The 19,840-nt window shown below is 39.9% G+C and overlaps 1 protein-coding gene across 1 annotated transcript in view; it reads right to left on the reverse strand.

The window, feature by feature from the left end:
- The window catches only part of TRABD (TraB domain containing), a 45,875-nt gene that overhangs the window by 12,978 nt on the left and 13,057 nt on the right, over positions 1 to 19,840 (reverse strand). The window contains exons 2-6 of the mRNA XM_075342543.1: positions 13,700 to 13,772; positions 9,484 to 9,559; positions 5,630 to 5,796; positions 4,317 to 4,457; positions 58 to 168 (exon numbers count right to left, since the gene is read on the reverse strand). Of these exons, the coding sequence (XP_075198658.1) occupies positions 58 to 168; positions 4,317 to 4,457; positions 5,630 to 5,796; positions 9,484 to 9,559; positions 13,700 to 13,723 (519 nt within the window). The 5' untranslated portion in view covers positions 13,724 to 13,772. The remainder of the gene's footprint in view (positions 1 to 57; positions 169 to 4,316; positions 4,458 to 5,629; positions 5,797 to 9,483; positions 9,560 to 13,699; positions 13,773 to 19,840) is intronic.

Here is a 19,840-nt window from a genome sequence, read left to right on the forward strand (position 1 = left end):
GAGTCCCTTTAAAACAGGCTTCTATTCTTACATTCTAATTGTATGCAGCATTCTCACCTCTTTAAAAGCCTCTCTGAACTCCCCACCGGGAGCCATTCCTAGCTGTTCAGTGATGTGAGCAGACACCTTCAGCAGAAGCATTTGCATGAGGCCGGACATAACTCCATTCTGGCACAAATAGAAAGAAACGTGAGGAAAACTATAGAGAAGCCAGCACTATACATACCATATACATTACCATACACAAATTAATCGCAATTACACATTTTGTTATACACGTTTATTTCCTTTGTGGGTATTTGAACAGCACAAAAAAAAAAAAAAAAAATGGACAATTTCCCACAAAACTCCAAAAAAATGGGCTGGACAAAAGTTGTTGGCACTCGATTTAATATTTGGTTGCACACCCTTTGAAATAAATAAAAACGAATCAATCGCTTCCTATAGCCATCAACATGGTTCTTACACCTCTGAACTGGAATTTTGGACCACTCTTTTGCAAACTCATCCAGGTGTCTTATTTGAAGGGTGCCTTCTCCCAACAGCAATTTTAAGATTTCTCCATAGATGTCTAATGGGATTTATATTCTGACTCATTTCTGGCCTCTTCAGAACTCTCCAGTGCTTTGTTTCAATCAATTTCTGGGTGCTTCATGATGTATGTTTGGGGTCATTGTCCTGATGGAAGTCCCATGACCTAGGACACAAACCCAGCTTTCTGACACTGGGCACTACATTGCAGCCCAAAATCCTTTGGTAATCTTTAGATTTCATGACGCCTTGCACACAGTCAAGATACCCAGTGCTAGAGGCAGCAATGCAACCTCAAAACATATTTGAACTTCCACCTTATTTGACTGTAGGTACGGTGTTCTTTTCTTTGTAGGCTTCATTCCATTTTCAGGAAACAGTAGAATGATGTGCTTTACCAAAAAGCTGTATCTTGCCCTCATCTGTCCACAAAATGTAGTCTAGCTTTTTTTTTTTTTTTTTATGTCTCAGTGCCAGCAGTGGGGTACTCCTGAATGTCCTGCCATAGGAGTTACATTTCATTGAAATATCAATAAATAAATAGTTTGTGCTGACACTGATGCACCCAGAGCTGGCAGGACAGTTTGAGTTAAGCGGGCTTTACACGCTACGACATCGCTAATGCGGAGTCGTTGGGGTCACGGAATTCGTGACGCACATCCGGCCGCATTAGCGATGCCGTTGCGTGTGACATCGATTAGCGATTTTGCATCGTTGCAAAACAGTGAAAAATCGCTAATCGGCGACACGGGGGTCCATTCCCAATTATCGTTACTTCAGCAGTAACGAGGTTGTTCCTCGTTCCTGCGGCATCACACATCGCTGCGTGTGACGCCGCAGGAGCGAGGAACGTCTCCCTACCTGCCTCCCGGCCGCTATGCGGAAGGAAGGAGGTGGGCGGGATGTTACGTCCCGCTCATCTCCGCCCCTCCGCTGCGATTGGGCGGCGGTTCAGTGACGTCGCTGTGACGCCGCACGGACCGCCGGTCACAGCGACGTCGCCGGACAGGTAAGTATGTGTGACGGCTCTGGGCGATGTTGTGCGCCACGGGCAGCGATATGCCCGTGTCGCGCAACAGATGGGGGCAGGTACGCACACTAGCGATATCGGGACCGATATCGCAGTGTGTAAAGTAGCCTTTACTTTGGAACTTGACTGGGGTCTGCTTATCCAGCATCTGGACTATCCTGTGTTGCAACCTTTCATTAAATTTTCCCTTCTGTAAACATCCAGGGAAATTAGCTACAGTGCCATGGGTTGAAAACGTCTTGACATAATTTCGCACCACGGATAAAGCAACATCAAGATCTCTGGAGATGGACTTATACCCTTGAGATTGTTGATCTTTTTCAACAATTTTGGTTCTCAATTCATCAAACAGTTCTCTTCTTTTTGTACTCCAAGCTTAGTGTGGTGGACACAAACAAGGCATGTTTGCATGAGCATTACATGCTCAAACAGTTATTTACCCACAATTTTGGAAAGGTGCCAACAATTTGGTTCAGCCCATTTTTAGAGTGGTGTGTGAAATGATGTCCAATTTGCCTTTTTTGCGTTGTTCCAATACACACAAAAGGAATAAACAGGTATAACAAAGCATGTGTAATTGCAATGATTTTCTGGGAGAAATACTTCATTTTCTGGAGCAATTTTAAGGGTGTCAACTCTTTTGGCCATGCCTGTACAAAGAAGACTAAATCAAATTATTAATAAGAGTCCAAAGAAAAAAAGTCTATGTAATACGAAAGTATAATGTACAGACGAAATAGCATTTAAGACAGCAGTGTTCCACTGGAAAAACACATTTTGGTTGACTGCAAGTTGCTTACAAATATTTAGGAGAAGCCGCTATTGAACATCTTACTAATTCAAAATATGGCCATACATGTTGAATAGCTGTTTGCTAAACATGCATGTGTTCTCAGTACACTAATAGGGAAGAGGAAGATACATGCTAGTTCTCTCTAACATCTGCTATCGTGGAAGAATCATGACACCAACAAATGGCTGCTTGGTCTGTCCTACTGGGTTTGGACGACATTCTTTTAGGCCATGTTCACACACACACACACACACACACACACACACACACACACCATCTTTTATTGCGTTTTTTGAGGTCATATAGATGCACCAACAATGCATGCATTTCCTTCCCCCAGCAAAGACTGAGATTTCTATTTTGTTGTCTACACATTGCATCTTTTTTTGGCTGCATCTTTGAAGATGCAGCATGTCAATTCTTTGTGCGTTTTTCCAGTGTATGAGCCCTTCCAGTCAATAGATTTGACTGAAAAAACCCAGCGTTTTATGCGTTTTTGCCGAGAGTGCCTTTTTTTGGGCCAAAAATGCTGCATCTTTGTGGTTAGCAAAGATGCACTGTGTGACCATAGCCTCAGTGTGCATGGTCACCGTAAAGAGGTATTCCATTTTTAAAAATGAGGATTTATTGCTTTCTTGGCCATTTTTGTAACTCCCATAGATGTGAACTGAAAGAGGGAGGAGGGAGGAGGGAGGGAGGAGGCAGGGAGGGAGGGAGGGAGGGGAGGAGATCCGATCACACCACATCTTCTGGGCCGGGGAGGCCACAAGAGTATAAAGACATCACAACACTGGTTCACAGATGCTTAGGCTAGGGACCCAGTTGCATTCACCTACTTGCAGTTTAGAACACACGTTTTGGGCTTAATTGATTTGACCAAAGTTGCCTTTTTCAGAACTTTAGCGCTGAAAACGTATGCGTATTTGATGAGTTTTCAGCGCTTTTTACCTGCGTTCTGATAGTTGCGTTTTGAACATAAAGACACTGCTTAATAAAGTTTAAATAGTCAAAATCTTTGAAAAAAATGGGAAGAATCAAATCTATATTCATAGAAAAAAAAATAAATTTTGTTCATTAAATTATTGCAGTAATATGATATTTTATGTAAAAATAGCAATAAAGTATTAATTTCCTTTATTTAAATTGTCGGACTGTGTGTGTAAAGGGACATATGAAATCATTATTTTGATGTCCAAAACGCATGTTTTCTGCACTGAAAAAGCAGGTAAAACGCAGAAATTTGAAGGAATCTTGGTTTTTGCCATTTCTCATTGACTCCAATGTTAGCAAAACAGACCAAAAATGGCAACAACTGACATGCTGCTTCCTTGAACGCATGTTTTTTGCCACAAAATATGCAAATTTTAAGGTGCGTTTTGAAACGCAAAGTGGGGTCGGAAAATCCACATTTTCCATTGACTTTGCTGGTAAATCAAAACGCATGCCTTTTGGCATGAAAAAGGTACTTCTCAAAACAGACCTAAAAAGCACCTAAAACGCAGGAAAACAAAAAAAAAAAAACAAAAAAAAAAAACAAAAAAAAAAAAAAAAACACAAAGTGGGCCCCTAGCCTTATTTCTGTGAGGTAAAATATTTCTCTTCCTGTTTTTAAAAAAATATTTTACCTCAAATAATTACCGTATTTGAGATTCCATGCTGTGCTATCTATACTCACTTTTACCTCCTCCCCTGCACAGGAGCTGTGGTATGATCAGACCATGTTCCTGTACGGTCAGACACAGCCATTACACAGTACACAGCAGGGACACATAAGATTGTGTCAGCACAGGGGCATTTTTTTTTTATTTAAACATCCAATTGTGGAAATTATTATTATTTCAAGATCTATTGAATAAAGTGAACTTTATTAATGGTAAAAGCGCTTTATTGGGAACACCACTTTACATTTTTAAGAGCAGAGAAATATACGGATATACAGAATGGTAGATCTTGTAACGTTACCTGTTTAATTGCTTGATGAAGTTTTTCCAAGTTTATTTCTTTGGCTTCTTTGAGTAAAGTCTCTTCATCCATCTTTAACATGGACACTCGGTATTGACAAAGTTCAACAACTACTACATCAGGCTGAACCTCTTGTATGGTCTAAGAAAAAATAATTCATGTGTGAAAAAGCAATGTCTTAAATACATGTACTGTACAAGTCATTAATGCATTGTAATGCAGGTCACATTTATCTTGACCAGATACTTTTGAACACTTTCACGCTAGTATGCAGATGTGGACAAAATTGTTGTTACCCTTCTGTTAAAGCTAAGCATGTAAAAATTCCTAATAAAAATCATATTGATTTAGAATTTTTGTTGAACAGTAACTCATGTATATTCACCACAATGTTGATATCCAGCACAGACAAAGCAGACAGATACAGGCTGCAGTCCTCTGCTGTGCGCGTTACTTAGGCTGTGTATCATAATATGAGGGTCCCCATGCAGCTTTTATTTTTTCCCTAATCATTATTTAAATAAATTTTTAAAAAACGGCATGCAGTCCACCCAATTTTGATACCCAGCCAAGATAAAACAGACAGCTGGGGGTCGATATTCTCAAGCTGGTGATGCCCATAGATATTGGGCCTTCCCCAGCCTCAAAAAATAGCAGCCCTCAGCCACCACGGAACGGTCGCATACGTTAGATACGCAAATTCCGGCACTTAACCCCGCTCATTATGACTGCCCTGGTACGGTGTCAGTCGGGGTAATATAAGAGGTTAATGACAGCTGTGACTGCGGTGCTAGTGGGCGTTCTAGCAGGGTGTCAGCTATGACACCAAGGTGACACCCGCTGGATGATTTCATAAGCGCTGCATATGAGCACTTCCCAGGGCGCTATACATGTACAGCAGATGTTGTGAATGGGTTAATATTTTGTTACATTGCTTCATAAAGTTATCACTGCAAAAACAAAACATTTTTTCTAATTCTAAATGATACTTCTGCACAGGTATTTTCACTGACTACTTGCTTTGCTCCTTAGTCTTAAAGGCTTTTAGCGGCTTGTTTTGGGTCAGTATCCTGTTGGAGGACCCATGACCTGCGGCTCAAACCACGTTTTCTGTCACCAGGCAGTACATTTTGTCCACATCTGCAAATTGCATCAGTATTTGTAAATCAAAATAAGTAAACTAACATGTGGAAGTTGCCAAGACATCTAAAATGACCTAATAAAAATAAAATCTCATTAGGCCAAAGATATAAAGGAAATGGCGTGAAATGGGGAAGCAGTACTTCCTCTTTAGAAGCTCGTCCGGTGATTACCTTTACTACATCTTGTTTACTGCTGTCACTAAAGTGAGCTGTGCCCACGATGTAAACTTTACTTCCCTCCTCTGTGCTAAGTACCGTCACGGTTTCTGGAAGGGATGGCGTTTTCTGCCTCTTCTTCATTTTCATTTCCCAAAGTATCCGAAATGCATCAGCATCCGCTAAGAAAAACAAAAAAAAAAAAAAACACACAATACATAAAAAAGGAACATGAGAGAAAGAATTACCAGGTATGTGGCAGGATGAGAACAGCACGCACCCCATTAATTAAAAGGGAATCATTTATATTCTTCCAGTATAAGGTCAACAGCTAATGTAAATCTCAGCAGGTGTCTTAACTGCAGAGATCACTGAAGGTCAAGTCTAAAGTCTATTAGTTTTTACCAAGTCTTAATATGCAAAATTTATAAATGGGTTATCAGGGGCATTGTGGGGTTTTTTTTGTTTGTTTGTTTTTTTTTTTAACTATGGGCCTGAGAATTAACAAGCAGGTAGCTGCCAAGTACCTGTCTTTGTGCCAGCAGACACCGGTGCCAGGCACAAAAGTGGGGGTCTCTTGCCGGTAGCTCAGCTGCTCCTAGTCACAAGGCAGCTCATCAGCCTGATCTGTCGATGGGAGTCGCACAGATCAGTGGTTAGTAACTGTCGGTTTGAAGGGGTCTGGTGTTCACAATCCACAGCATCTGCAAGTAGTTTATATGTCCTCCCACACAAAACATACTGATAGGGAATTTAGGATTGTGAGCCCCAATGGTAAGACTAATGAGGAGGTCTTAAAAAAACAAAAAACAAACCACAAATAAAACCCCACTGTACTATGATGGATAAATAGTAACTATTTTAATAATCTAGTTTGCAACTGCTTGTTAACTTTTAGACCCACAGAAAAAAAAAAAAAAAAAAGTTCTGGACAACTGCTTTCACTACTTATGGTCATGTCACACACAATGACAGCGACGACGATGTCGCTGCTAAGTCACCAGCACCTGTGACATAGCAGCGGCCTTGCTAGCGATGTCGCTGTGTGAGACATCCAGCAACGACCTGGCCCCTGCTGTGAGGTCGCCGGTTGTTGCTGAATGTCCTGGACCATTTTTTGCTCGTCGCTCTCCCGCTGTGAAGCACACATCGCTGTGTGTGACAGCGAGAGAGCAACAACTGAATGTGCAGGGAGCCGGCTTCTACGGCCGCTGGTAACCAAGGTAAATATCGGGTACCCAAGCTAAGCACTTTGCTTGGTTACCCGATATTTACCTTAGTTACCAAGCGCAGCATCGCTTCCACGTGTCGCTGCTCGCTGGGGGCTGGTCACTGGTCACTGGCGAGATCTGCCTGTTTGACAGCTCATCAGCGACCATGTAACGACGCAGCAGCGATCCTGATAAGGTCTGATTGTCATCGTGATCGCTGCTGCGTCGCTACGTGTGACCTAGGCTTTAGGGTGAAGCAAGAATTATTTTGCTGCACTTTAACACACCAGTGTAAATGATTTCCCCACCCCCCCTTTTAATTTATTCATTTTTATTTTTTTTTTAAAAAGGCGTTTAATTGTGGTTTTGTTTGAATAATTTTTGGGTGTTTCTTAAGCTGCATAATAAGAAGCCTATGTAGAGAAAAATTCTAGTGCATCTCACCCCCTTAATAGATTAATGAAAAAGCTTAAAGTGAATGTTTCATCTGAAAATTACCTATTCTTTATACAAGTAAAATATATCTTTGTACCGTGTTAGCCAGTAGAGATAAAAAAAATTGTTTAAAAGAACAGAGAGTCCTCAGTGGTTGATACCTCTTATAGTCCTGTTGTGTATAAATATGTGACTCTTCAGATTTTGTGTTATACCATGCCTGATGAAGAGACCTGAGTAGTCTCGAAAGCTTGCAATTATTACCATCTTTTCAGTTAGCCATTAAAAGGTATCAACCACTGAGGACTCTCTGTTCTTTTAAACAATTTTTTCTATTCTTTATAGCAGTTTTCACAGGTTTGCTTTTTTAAAAATCGCTTGTGTGTTTTGTTTTTTTTTAGTGCAGATTAAGAGTTGAGCGAGTATCTAAGTATTCATACTCGCTATACTCATAACAAGTACTGTCTAATACTCGCGTATTCGTTCAGAATAGTGTGTGCAATGCAAGTCAATGGGGACAAAAACGCGCAAAGTAATGAGTAACCCGAATTCCACATTTGCTACTCGCACGAATAGTACGACATTCCGGTTACTTGTTACATTGCGAGTATTCCCCATTGACTTGCATTGCACATGCTATTCGGAATGAATATATGAGTATTAGACAGTACTCGTTATGAGTATAGTGAGTACAAATAGTTAGGTACTCGCTCAACTCTAGTGCAGATTTGTTAGCTTCATGATTCCTTTCAGGATTGTGACAAAGTCAATGAGAATCCTGAAGGGTCATGTAAATGTTGCTTATTTGTGACTTACAGATTTGCAGTCTTTTTTTTCCACCCACTGACTTAAATGAAGTCAGTTAAACCTCTGTAAAATGCAGGTCTGAATAGGATTGCAGATTTGCATGCATTTTTAGACAGCAGTGAATGCTAGAGATAGATACTAAACACCTATCTTGCCTCAGTGTCAATATGAAGATGTCTCCTTCAAGTTACTGGAAATAAATATATATATATATTTATTAAATATATATATATATATTTATTAAATATATATATATATTTATTAAATATATATATATATATTTATTAAATATATATATATATTTATTAAATATATATATATATTTATTAAATATATATATATATTTATTAAATATATATATATATATATATATATATATATTATATATATATATTTATTATATATATATATATATATATTTATTAAATATATATATATATATTTATTATATATATATATATATATATTTATTATATATATATATATATATATTTAATAAATATATATATATATATATATAATAAATATATATATATATATATATAATAAATATATATATATATATTTATATATTTATTAAATATATATATATATATATTTATTAAATATATATATATATATTTATTAAATATATATATATATATTTATTAAATATATATATATATATTTATTAAATATATATATATATATATATATATATATATATATATATATATATATATATATATATTATATATATATAAAAATAATTACTCTAACTACATCTGATCAGGGCTGTCTTCTCTTACATAAGCTGCAGCAATATGATTACTGATTGAAAACTACATTAAAACACCCAATTGATGCAAGATTAGAAATACAATCTGCATGGGGCACCAAAATAAGTTGTTCTGGCCCTTTCTATATGCCAGATCAGCCATTCCTCCTCCTGCTCATCACAATCTTTTAGCTTTAGATTAATGTAGGCACAAGCACTTCCCCAAAGCTGTGCCTACAGCATAGCCTCCCCCACCAAACACAGACCAATATCAGCCAAACCCACAAATAGACTGGTTTGGCAGTAGGTATGATGTGTATGGGAGCCCAGGACAATTCATTGTGGGGAATAGATCTATCCTATATATCCAATTTCAGACTGCCTATCGTACTTCCAGAGATACGTCTGACGAATGCACTCACAGAACGATAGCCCCTGTGTGAGAGCTGGCCAAATTGCTACTAGCCGAACAATTGGGCAGACCATTTACTGTGAAGCTTGGGACACATTTTCTTTTACCAAGTCCCACTCAACTGGCCAATTACATCTGCTAAAAATTGAAGAAATCAGCAAGTAATTAACCCCCGTGGTAATGGAAGCAAAGGAAACAAAGAAAACTAGAAAAACATAATGGCTTGTGAATCCTACTGTATACTGACAGATATTGTGAGGCAAATCCGATGAATCACTTGGTCCATCATCCGCTGTTTCAGACGCTGCCATCTGGGCACCAACCTGATGAAAGCAATACTCATGATCAACATATGTTTCTTTAGGTTTGTTTTTTTTTGTCATGACACCAATGATCACAATCTACTAGAAATGGAGTTGGGGTAGGGGTGGGGGTGGGGGTAGGGAGAATTTTGTAAAGTAATAGCTATTGTTGCTCAGGTTTTATTTGTATATATTTCTCTGGGGTAAAAAATGATATGGTAACGCTTGTGGAGGTCCGTATAATTACAGCAACAACAACTTGATTGTATACAGTTAGATTTCATAAATGCGGAAAACCCAAGATACTGCTTCAGAATAAACCACTTATCACATTAAAATCCTCCCGGCCACAAAACTGCAAAAAGCTGGGTCATGTACAAAATGGAAAACAGTCACATTTATTAAAAACACACTACTAACAAGTTTGGGATGTTTGGCTTTCAAGCGAAGTTTCAGGATGATACTAAAATGCATTCTAAACTTATCAGCTGAACTTTATGTAACCCTAAATTTCAAGGTTCAATTAGAAAATTAGCTGTTCACATTTTGACATCATGAGACTAAGGGGTGCTTCACACACAGCGAGATCGCTACTGAGATCGCTGCTGAGTCACGGTTTTTGTGACCTCATTAGCGATCTCGCTGTGTGTGACACTGAGCAGCGATCTGGCCCCTGCTGTGAGATCGCTGCTCGTTACACACAGCCCTGGTTCGTTTTTTTTATTGTTGCTCTCCCTCTGATAAGCACACATCACTGTGTGTGACAGCGAGAGAGCAACAATCCTGAATGTCCAGGGAGCAGGAGCCGGCGTCTGACAGCCTGCGGTAAGCTGTAACCAAGGTAAACATCGGGTAACCAAGGTGGTTACCCGATATTTACCTTCGTTACCAGCCTCCGCAGCTCTCACGCTGCCAGCGCCGGCTCCTGCTCCCGCTAAGTTAAGCGGTGTGAGCTGGTAACTAAGGTAAACATAGGGTAATCATACCCGATGTTTACCTTAGTTACCAGTGTCCGCAGCTTCCAGACGCCGGCTCCGTGCAAGCACAGCGTCGCTTGCACGTCGCTGCTGGCTGGGGGCTGGTCACTGGTGAGATCTGCCTGTTTGACAGCTCACCAGCGACCATGTAGCGATGCAGCAGCGATCCTGACCAGGTCGGATCGCTGCTGCATCGCTAAAGTGTGAAGGTACCCCAAGACGACACCTAACAATTGTTAAGCAGTACATCGCCATCGCAAGGCTTCAAGCAGGATATTCAGCTAACGATGTTGAAAACGTCAAGGAGAGTGCTGTGCATCAGCCACTGTTGTCACTAGAAGAGCCTTTTGTGATGGTGTTATATTATGGGCAGATGTGTCTAGTCAATACAGAACTGCCCTACACTTTGTGAATAGTACAATGACAAGCCCCTATTACTTGGAAAAAAAAAAAAAAAAGAAAAAAAATTATTAATACAGTCATTGTGCCTCAGTACAAGCAACACAGGACTAATTTAATCTTCATTGACAACAATGCGACCAGATGAGCTGGAGCATAGTTAGGGAACAGCTACTGGAGACTGGCGTAGCCCAAGTGGAGTGGTCTGCACTTTCTCCAGACCTGAATTCTATAGAAAACCTATGGAATCAGCTTGAGTCGCCGTGTAGAGGCTTGGAACTCTCTACCCCAGAACCAATAACAAAGGCCGATCTTCAAGAAGAGGATGCCATGCCTCAGCAGACAACTTGACTTGTGAACAGCATGAAATGTCAAGCTGTAATTGGTGCTCAAGTCCACAAGACAAATTATTGAGACATTGTCATTTTTTGGGGGTATACTAACCACTGTTGGCTTTTGTTTCAATAAATTGTTTGAGATTAGGAAATCAACATTGCATGCTTCTACTTAAATGCCCTACTGTCATGATAAAATATTGTAGCATGAACATTTTAGCTAAATTTCACCCGAAAGCCAAATAGCCCTAACTTTTTGGGTGTAGTGTAGGTGTGTATAATATGAGAACTTAGCGGAATTTCAAGTCTAGAAACATAAAAGACTACTTGACATTGATATCTGACACCTATAAATGTATCACACCGCTTCTCCTTCCCAGTTCTAAAAACAGAAGAGTATGTGTCATCCAATATTGAAGCCCTGTGGGCAAAAAGATATAGCAGAGAGGCAAAACTTGGGAGTCAGGTGGATCCTGTTAAAATACGCGGTAAAGAGGCAGAAGAGAGCAGGATGCATGAGGCGGGAGAGAGTAGGATGCATGTCAGACCAATTTGATGCAGCGTGCTTTCTCAGCACTGACAGGTTGACCCTCACCCCTTTATCCTTTGCAGCAATGCTGGTAAAACTCATACATCCATTTATAAAAAAAAACAAAAAAAAAAAAAACAAAAAAAAAAAAAAAAACACAAAACAAAAAAACAACCCTCTGTATATGAGGCTGAATACGTGCACTCAACATCTTTGGCCGACCATGGCAAGGTCTGTTTTTATTGGAACCTGTCTGGTTAAACCACTGTATGGTCTTAGCCACCATGCTGCAGCTCAGTTAATTCTTTGCCATGCCATGTTGAACTTCCAGTGCCTAGTATGAGAGAGTGTGTGAGCGATAACACCAAATATAACACACATGCTCCCCATTCACACTTGAGACCTTGTAACACTAATGAGTCACATGACAATGGGGAGGGAATATTGCTAATTGGGCACAGTTTAGCCATATTCCCTTAGGGGTGTTCTTACTTTTGTTGCAAGTGGTTTAGACATTAGTGGCTGTGTTTTTAAGTTATTTAGAGGGCACATCAAATTTACACTGTTATACAAGCTGTACACTGACTACTTTATATTGTATCAAAGTGTCATATCTCAGTGTTGTCCCATGAAAAGATAAAAATATTTACTAAAATGTGGGGTGTACTCACTTGTGATATACTAAATGTTAGGAATTGATTCAAAAGGAAAAGTTTTCAACACAATTTAGATATTTGAGAACATTTTTGGTCAGTAGACCTTCATTAGCCAATTTGTTAAAGCTACTATAACAATAGACAGATACAAAAGACAGCAATCTTCTTTAGTTAAAAGGGTTTCTCTGATCAGGACATTAAAAGGGAACCTGTCAGGTGCAATGTGGACTCCGAACCAAGGGCAGTTCTGGGTGCATATCTCTAATCCCTGCTTAACCGTCCCTATATACACCAGCATAAAGATCTTTAGAAGTATTTCTTAAGATCTTTTATCTTATGCTAAAGAGCGAGGGCACTTGTTCCCAAGGGCGTCATCTCCGAACTAGTCCACATTCTTGGCAAACCATACACCCACAGGGGCGTAACTAACAAGCTATTCTATGTAGCGTCCCCAGCGGTGACACACGTACCCGTGTTCGCTGCGACTGTGCTTCTGAATGCCAGGCACTTCCAGTCATGCGCCGTATGAAGCCGGGTGTACGTATCCCGGCTTCAGAGAGGTCCACTGCGCATGACTGGAAGTGACCAGCACTCAGAAGCTTTGACAGCAAACACATGTATGTGCAGCACCGCTGGTGACGCTGCATCACTGAATAGCATAGGCATACTACCATGCTAAGAGGGCAAACTAGTTGAGGCATATAACGCCCTTGGGACTAGTCCCCACGCTCATTATCATAAGATAAAAGATCTTTAGAAATATTTTTTGTGAAGATCTGTATCTATGCTAGTGTATACAGGGACGGTTGAGCAGGGATGAGCGATATTCACCAAGAACTGCTCGTGGTTCTGGGTGCATATTTAAGGACTTGTGCATAGGATACGTTGTCAATATCACACTAGTGGGGGGTCTGACAACTGGCATCCCCACAGATCACCTGATCTGCAGTTCTCAACTTACGCTACACTTTGAAACCATGTAGCAGAACTGCTCAATGTGTACATCCAGCCACTACTGGAGATAATAGACCATTGATGAACTAAAGGATGTACAAAAGATTTGTAATAAAAAAAAAAAAAAAAAAAAAAAAAAAAAGAAGAAGAAGGGGGTGGGGGGTGGATATTGGCTTAGTTAGTGAATTGAGCATTCAGCCAGCTCCCTTCACACAGCACAGGTGACAAACTACCAAGTCAGGACATCTGAAGATGGGTTCATCTGTGATGTGAGCGTATTAGAGAATGCTACAATAATTGGACCACCTTACCTCTTGCGGTTGGCCGTCCTGCATTGCAAAACAGATGTCTGCTTCAACCAGCAGCTTCAAGTTTCAGGTGAGCCTACAGGAGCCATAAATCCTCCAGTTAATAGATAGCATTATTACATAGAACAAACTTGAATACAATACACAGCAGATAAGAACAGCTACTGAGTGGCTGCCAGTAAATTTCCCGACCATTCATGTTGTCCATTTGAATACTTACACCCTCCTCCCCCCCTCCTCCCTCACTGGCAAAAAGTATATTGGGCATTGTAAAATATACAAAATTCGTTTCTCAAACATTTGTATAAAAGGGAACATCTTATGTAGCATACAAAAGGTACTAAGCAGCATTTAAAATAGTATCTAAATTTTAGTCTCTCCTTTGAACAGTCAATGAAAAAAAAAAAAAAAAAAAAAAAATTCAATAATTATAGAGTTATTCTTTTCTTAAAATGGCCCCTTTACTTTGGCTTCATTAAAATGCTGGTACAGCACTAGACTATGCGGCACAGCCACAGTCAAGTGAATAGGGCAAGGAGAAGATCCACCAAGCTGGAAACAGAAGGGAATGCAGCACTAAACTAGAGCTGCCGCCACTTCACTCCCAGCACCTCTGAGGGTCCAAGAGGTCAGGCCCCACCAACTGTAAAGTAATGGCTTATCAGTAACGTACTAGATTTTTATATTTGTTAATGGATTCTCTGCAACCATTACATAGCCGAATATGAAAAAGCTACCCTGGATTTACTTTTGTAACAATGTATTCATACTCCTCCATTTTCCAGTTTTGAAGAACTTATTTTAGAATCCGTCCAGGAGTTGGACTGCAATTTCTACATTACATAGATGTTCCACACACTGCTCATGTATATAAAGTGGTAGGAACACCTTTACTACCCAACTGAGAAAATCTACTAAATCAAACACCTAGAAAAAAGTGTTTTGACACTGCTAACATACCGCAGTGCATTGAACCCCAATTGTGGGTACGAGCAGCTGTGGTCTCCTGTGGAGGAGACTCGCGGACCCTCTCCGTCCAAGACGCAGCGAGTCCTGATCGTGGGCACATACCCCAAGTCTTCTGTCCTACTTTTTTGTCATAAAAGCCTTCATATACAAGCCCCATTGAGCCTAGTCAGGCAGGAATGGTTTGAATTTGGTAACACATCTGCTGAACTTTAATGGAAGTTGGAAAATTAGGTCATTTGTGATTGGCCTGGAGATACAGAAGAGTCATGTATAATCAGTTAAGTATAAATTAACACTTCAAACACTTTTCTAAAAAATGCTCTTTATGGTCAATCATTAGTTTGGAGCAAGCAGTACACTTTATCAACTAATCACTGCAAAGTAAAGCTATTTATCATAAGGTGCACCACCTGTGCAATAAAAGATATTCCTCTCTGGGAGCAGTCGCTTTGGTCCCATGCATGACTTTTACCAATCATATGGAAGTCGTCGTCATGTAGGGAAATGGCTGAGAGAACGATGTGTAAACCAATTGTGTCCTTACATTCACAAACACATCCAAATATCCTCGCATGGCAGTGTAGGGCGAGGAAGAATATAGCAGACTTGAGTGTGATTACACTTTCAGATCTTCTCTCAATGCAGTCTGTGTGTGGAAAGGGGGATGCAGCAGAGCCCACTGTGATTAAACACTTTCAGCTCTCAGGACAGCATAAATGTGGAGGGAAAGGTAGAGCTGACATCCCTGGGAGAGGAGAGATGCAGATGTATTTGTAATGGCACGCAGCGCTGTGGTATTATCCTCCCTCTTCCCCACACTGACTGCTGTGAGGAGGAGATCTGGAAGTGTTTGTAATCACATTCAGCTCTGCTCTATACTGCACTATTGCTGCAAAGATGAGGGCATGTGTTTTTTTTTTATCCCTTGCATGATGCCTCGTGCTTAACAATATCCCCTGCATGACTGTTACCAAGGAACAAGCTCTGACAGACCAATCTCTTACAACTCCCAAATGGAATCAGAACTTATAACCTAAATTTAAACAAGCTAATATCTATGCAACAGTGACGAGAAATTAAATGCTATTATGTGTTCAGCTCTGCAACCACTATTCCAAGATGTGGCCAGTTTACAATACTCAAACTAGTGAAAGGTTCTCCTCAAAGCCATGTGATCATGGCATATTTTTGACACTGGCAAAGATGCCCAAGTTTTTCCATGCAAAGCCACTTCAGGAAGACACTGACGGATGTGTTCCTGAAGCAACTAAACTGGTGGCGCTGCTGTTCTTGTTGGAAAACCGCTGCAGATGACTTTCACTCTATACTATGAAAATTGTTTTATAGAGTAGATGGCATCTGCTAGAGTAGCTTGCTTCTGTCACCCGAAGAATTAACAGGTCTCTATAAAAATTGCTTAAAAAGAACTGAGTCTTCAGCTGTTTGTTTCTGGCATCCTCCATTTTGATGTCCCTTTAAAAACACACACACAAAAAAAAAAAAGTGTACGCAAATAAGGGGGGGGGGGTGCACCAAAGCCCACTTATGCTCTATAAGTTTTCAAATTAAATTACAGAGAAATGTACACTGGTAAAATTATTATTATTTATAGGGGCCAAGTTACCTACATTAGTTCAGTTTGCATTTTAGAGGTGATCAACTCCCTTTCAATACAGGTTAGACATGGATTTAGACCTGGAGTTTCTCTAAAGATTAACAAGAACGTTCTTCCCTTTTATAAATATGGTTAAGTTCAACCATGGAAATACCCAAGTCTGGAATTTTTTTTTTATTAAGCGAGATAAGAATATTGCACAATGACATTCATATCTCAGGTTGATCTCATGCAAATCAAAAGCAGCAACCCAAAAAGGGTGGATACTTGAGAATTTCAGCCGGGTGTATATGAGCTAATGGTACATGCACAGCCCCAGCATATAGCAGCTGTGAAAGGAAAACATGTCATGTAAAGTAGAGGTAGGCACCAGTAATATCTTGAGATAATCTTGTAGTTCTCCTGGGAAATATAAGATATCTAAGCAAACATGTGCTGCCTTTGCATAGTACACACGATGGTCCGATGCAGGAAGACAGTCTTCACAAACATGGCGCTATGCACAGGTGGCGACTCACACGTCATCTTAGTTTTCTGCAATACTTATAAATGATACTGCGCAGGTGTCGGAATTAATGTCTATGATGGCGACAGGGAGAGGAAGGCCAGGCAGGAAAATAGGGGCGGGAATAGATAGCAAATCCCAACCCACATTTTCCTGCCCCTGTTGCACCTGTCAAATAGCAGTGCGTTGCTGGAACTTTACTTGCACATATTTTTTAAAATAAAAACATCCAATCTCAGAACAAAAGGTATGGTTACATTCAGCATCCTAGCGACAGTATAGCACTGGCTTTACTTTATATATGAAAATCCTGCCGTTTGGTTCTCTTTAAGGCCTTAAGACATGGGACAAAAACTGAGCGTAAAATTGCAGATATTTTCTTCAGAACGATATTGCAATGTGTAATCGCTACTAGCGATCATAATATCGTTTGAGTCTCAAGAAACCAGATCTTTCAACTTGCTGAAAAATCATCACTTGTCGGTCGGCATAAAATTTTAGTGTAATAAGTCGCTAAAAGCTGTAATCATGCTTTAACGACTAGCGACTTTTCTTCAAATCGCAACAGTAATCTTTTGAGGTAACATTTGCTGTTTTTTTAAGGAGCTTGTACAACGTGATAGCGATTGATGAGCGAAAACTTATGGTAAAGAAATTAAATAAAAAAACCTCCTGTCTAATAACACCATCAGTATATACCGTAATTGCCCCAGGAAGCCATCCTCATTTCTTGAAGAAAGAAGGTTTAATGGTACGTGCGCACACAGAAGTTTTGTTTCTTGAGCAAAACACGCACCCTCTGACCGAAAAAAATCCACATGCTGCTTTTGCCCATATGTTTTTTCACTATATTCAATGGAAAAACGCAGAACAGAAGTGGCATGCTAAAACTTTTTTCCGCAACCAAAACTGCAGGCAATAAAGAAGCAACGCGTGCGTAGCCTTTTGGATTTCTCAGACTTTGCTGGGGAAGGTCATACATGCAGTTTAGGACCACACACGGCACCTCAATCTATGTGCACACGCTGCGTTTTTGCACGTTTTTTGGTCAGAAAACTGCATAACTTTGCTTCCCCAGCAAAGTCTATGAGTTTTCATTTTTGCTGTCAGCACAGGATTTTTTTTTAGCTGCGTTTGAGGTGGGGGAAAAAAAAAATAAAAAAAAAAAAAAAAAGCAACATGTCAATTCTTTTCTGCATTTTTCCACCCATGCAATGCATTGGAAAAACGCCGCAAAACGCAGTGAACAAAAACTCAGCAAAATGCAGCCAAAAACGCACCAAAACACTTTGTGGTCAGAAAAAGATGCAACGTGCACACATAGCCTAAAGCTACGAGAATAAAGAAAAGCATTTAGGCTATGTGCGCAGAGTGCGTTTTTCGGGTGCGTTTTTGGCCTCAAAACTGCATTACTTTGTTTCCCCAGCAAAGTATGAGTTTTCATTTTTGCTGTCCGCACACAACTGTTTTTTTAAGTTGCGTTTTTAAGCTTAAAAAAAGAAAAAAAAAAAAAAAAATGGAGATGTCAATTCTTTCCTGTGTTTTTCTGTTTTCCCCCCCATGCAATGCATTGGAAAACCGCAGAAAAACGCAGAGATCAAAAACGCAGCAAAAAACGCATCAAATCGCGGTAAAACGCATGCGTTTTGATGCGTTTTTTTGACGCGGGTGTGTATAGAGGCCAAAAACGCACAAAAACGCAGCGTCAAAAAAACGCAGCGAGCACACATAGCCTTAGGTGTTTGAGACTAGTACAAGTGAGATTTATGTAGAACATTACAACATTTGTAGATAAATTACAGCTCACTAAACTCGAAAATCTTCATCCTCCGATGCAGAGATCAAAGGCAAGGCAAGAAAGACCAGCACTCAGTCTGCCTTATAAAAACAATCTAGCTTTTATCATCATGAATGACAATAGTCCACAGAGATACAAATGTACAGACACTTGATGTGTTTCAGAGATTACATTTTGTGATAATAGCATTTATATCATGCTCAGAACACTTATGGTAGTCATTGACAACAACAAAAAAAAAAATAAATAAAAGTTGTCCTTTAAAATAACAAAACCACCGTTGATAGGTCAAGTCATGTGAAAACCAACTAGGTGGGGGCAGGAAAGTCTGAGGTCTTGTTAGTCATGTTAGTTTTAATATTGATCTGGTTTCACGATGAAGAAAAACTGACATTAACAAGTCCTGACCAGGTTATCCAATTGTGTCTTTGTTCTGCCAACTCCTTATTTTCTTATTGAGCACAGATATTTTGTTTAAGAAATTTGGTGCGAGGTAGACCAGAACCCATTTCTGATAAGCCAAGCTTCTTTGTTGGACAAGGTGTCAGACTTATCAAACACAAGTACCATATAATTCAATTCACAAAAGACGTTTTTTCTGCCACATTGATTAAGCTCTTGAGATAAGAGAAATAAATGTAGAGGTACCTTCACACATAACGACTTACCTGCGATCCCGAAAACGATGCGACCTGATAGGGATCGCAGGTAAGTCGCTAGGAGATCGCAGGTGAGATGTCACACAGTGAGATCTTACCAGCGATGCAGGAACAATACAGATCGCAGTAGCGACCTGTATAACGATCTCAGCAGTCACTGTGATCCTGTCACACAGTGTTAAACACAGCGATGTGTCCTGCCCAGCAGGACATCGCCTTTGAAGAAAATGGCCTGGACCATTCTGCAACGACCGGCGACCTCACAGCAGGGGCCTGATCGCTGGTAGGTGTCACACATAACGAGATCGCTAACGGGATCGCTACTGCGTCACCAAACGGTGACTCAGCTGCGATCTCGCTAGCGATCTCGTTATGTGTGACGGTACCTTAATGGAGAAGTTAATCAGTAAATTACACAGAAAAGCCCCTCAACCATTCCAGAACTTGTGCAAGGCCACAAATACAGAATACTTTTATTTTCTATTTTGAATTAGAAATATATTGACAAAACACAAAATTTCAAAAAGGTACTCAATTAGAAGTTCTATGGGAGCGTTACAAGTCTGTGGTTAGACCCTATAAGACACTTATTTGTAGG

Source organism: Anomaloglossus baeobatrachus, chromosome 4, assembly GCF_048569485.1.
Source record: "Anomaloglossus baeobatrachus isolate aAnoBae1 chromosome 4, aAnoBae1.hap1, whole genome shotgun sequence".
NCBI classification, from domain to species: domain Eukaryota; kingdom Metazoa; phylum Chordata; class Amphibia; order Anura; family Aromobatidae; genus Anomaloglossus; species Anomaloglossus baeobatrachus.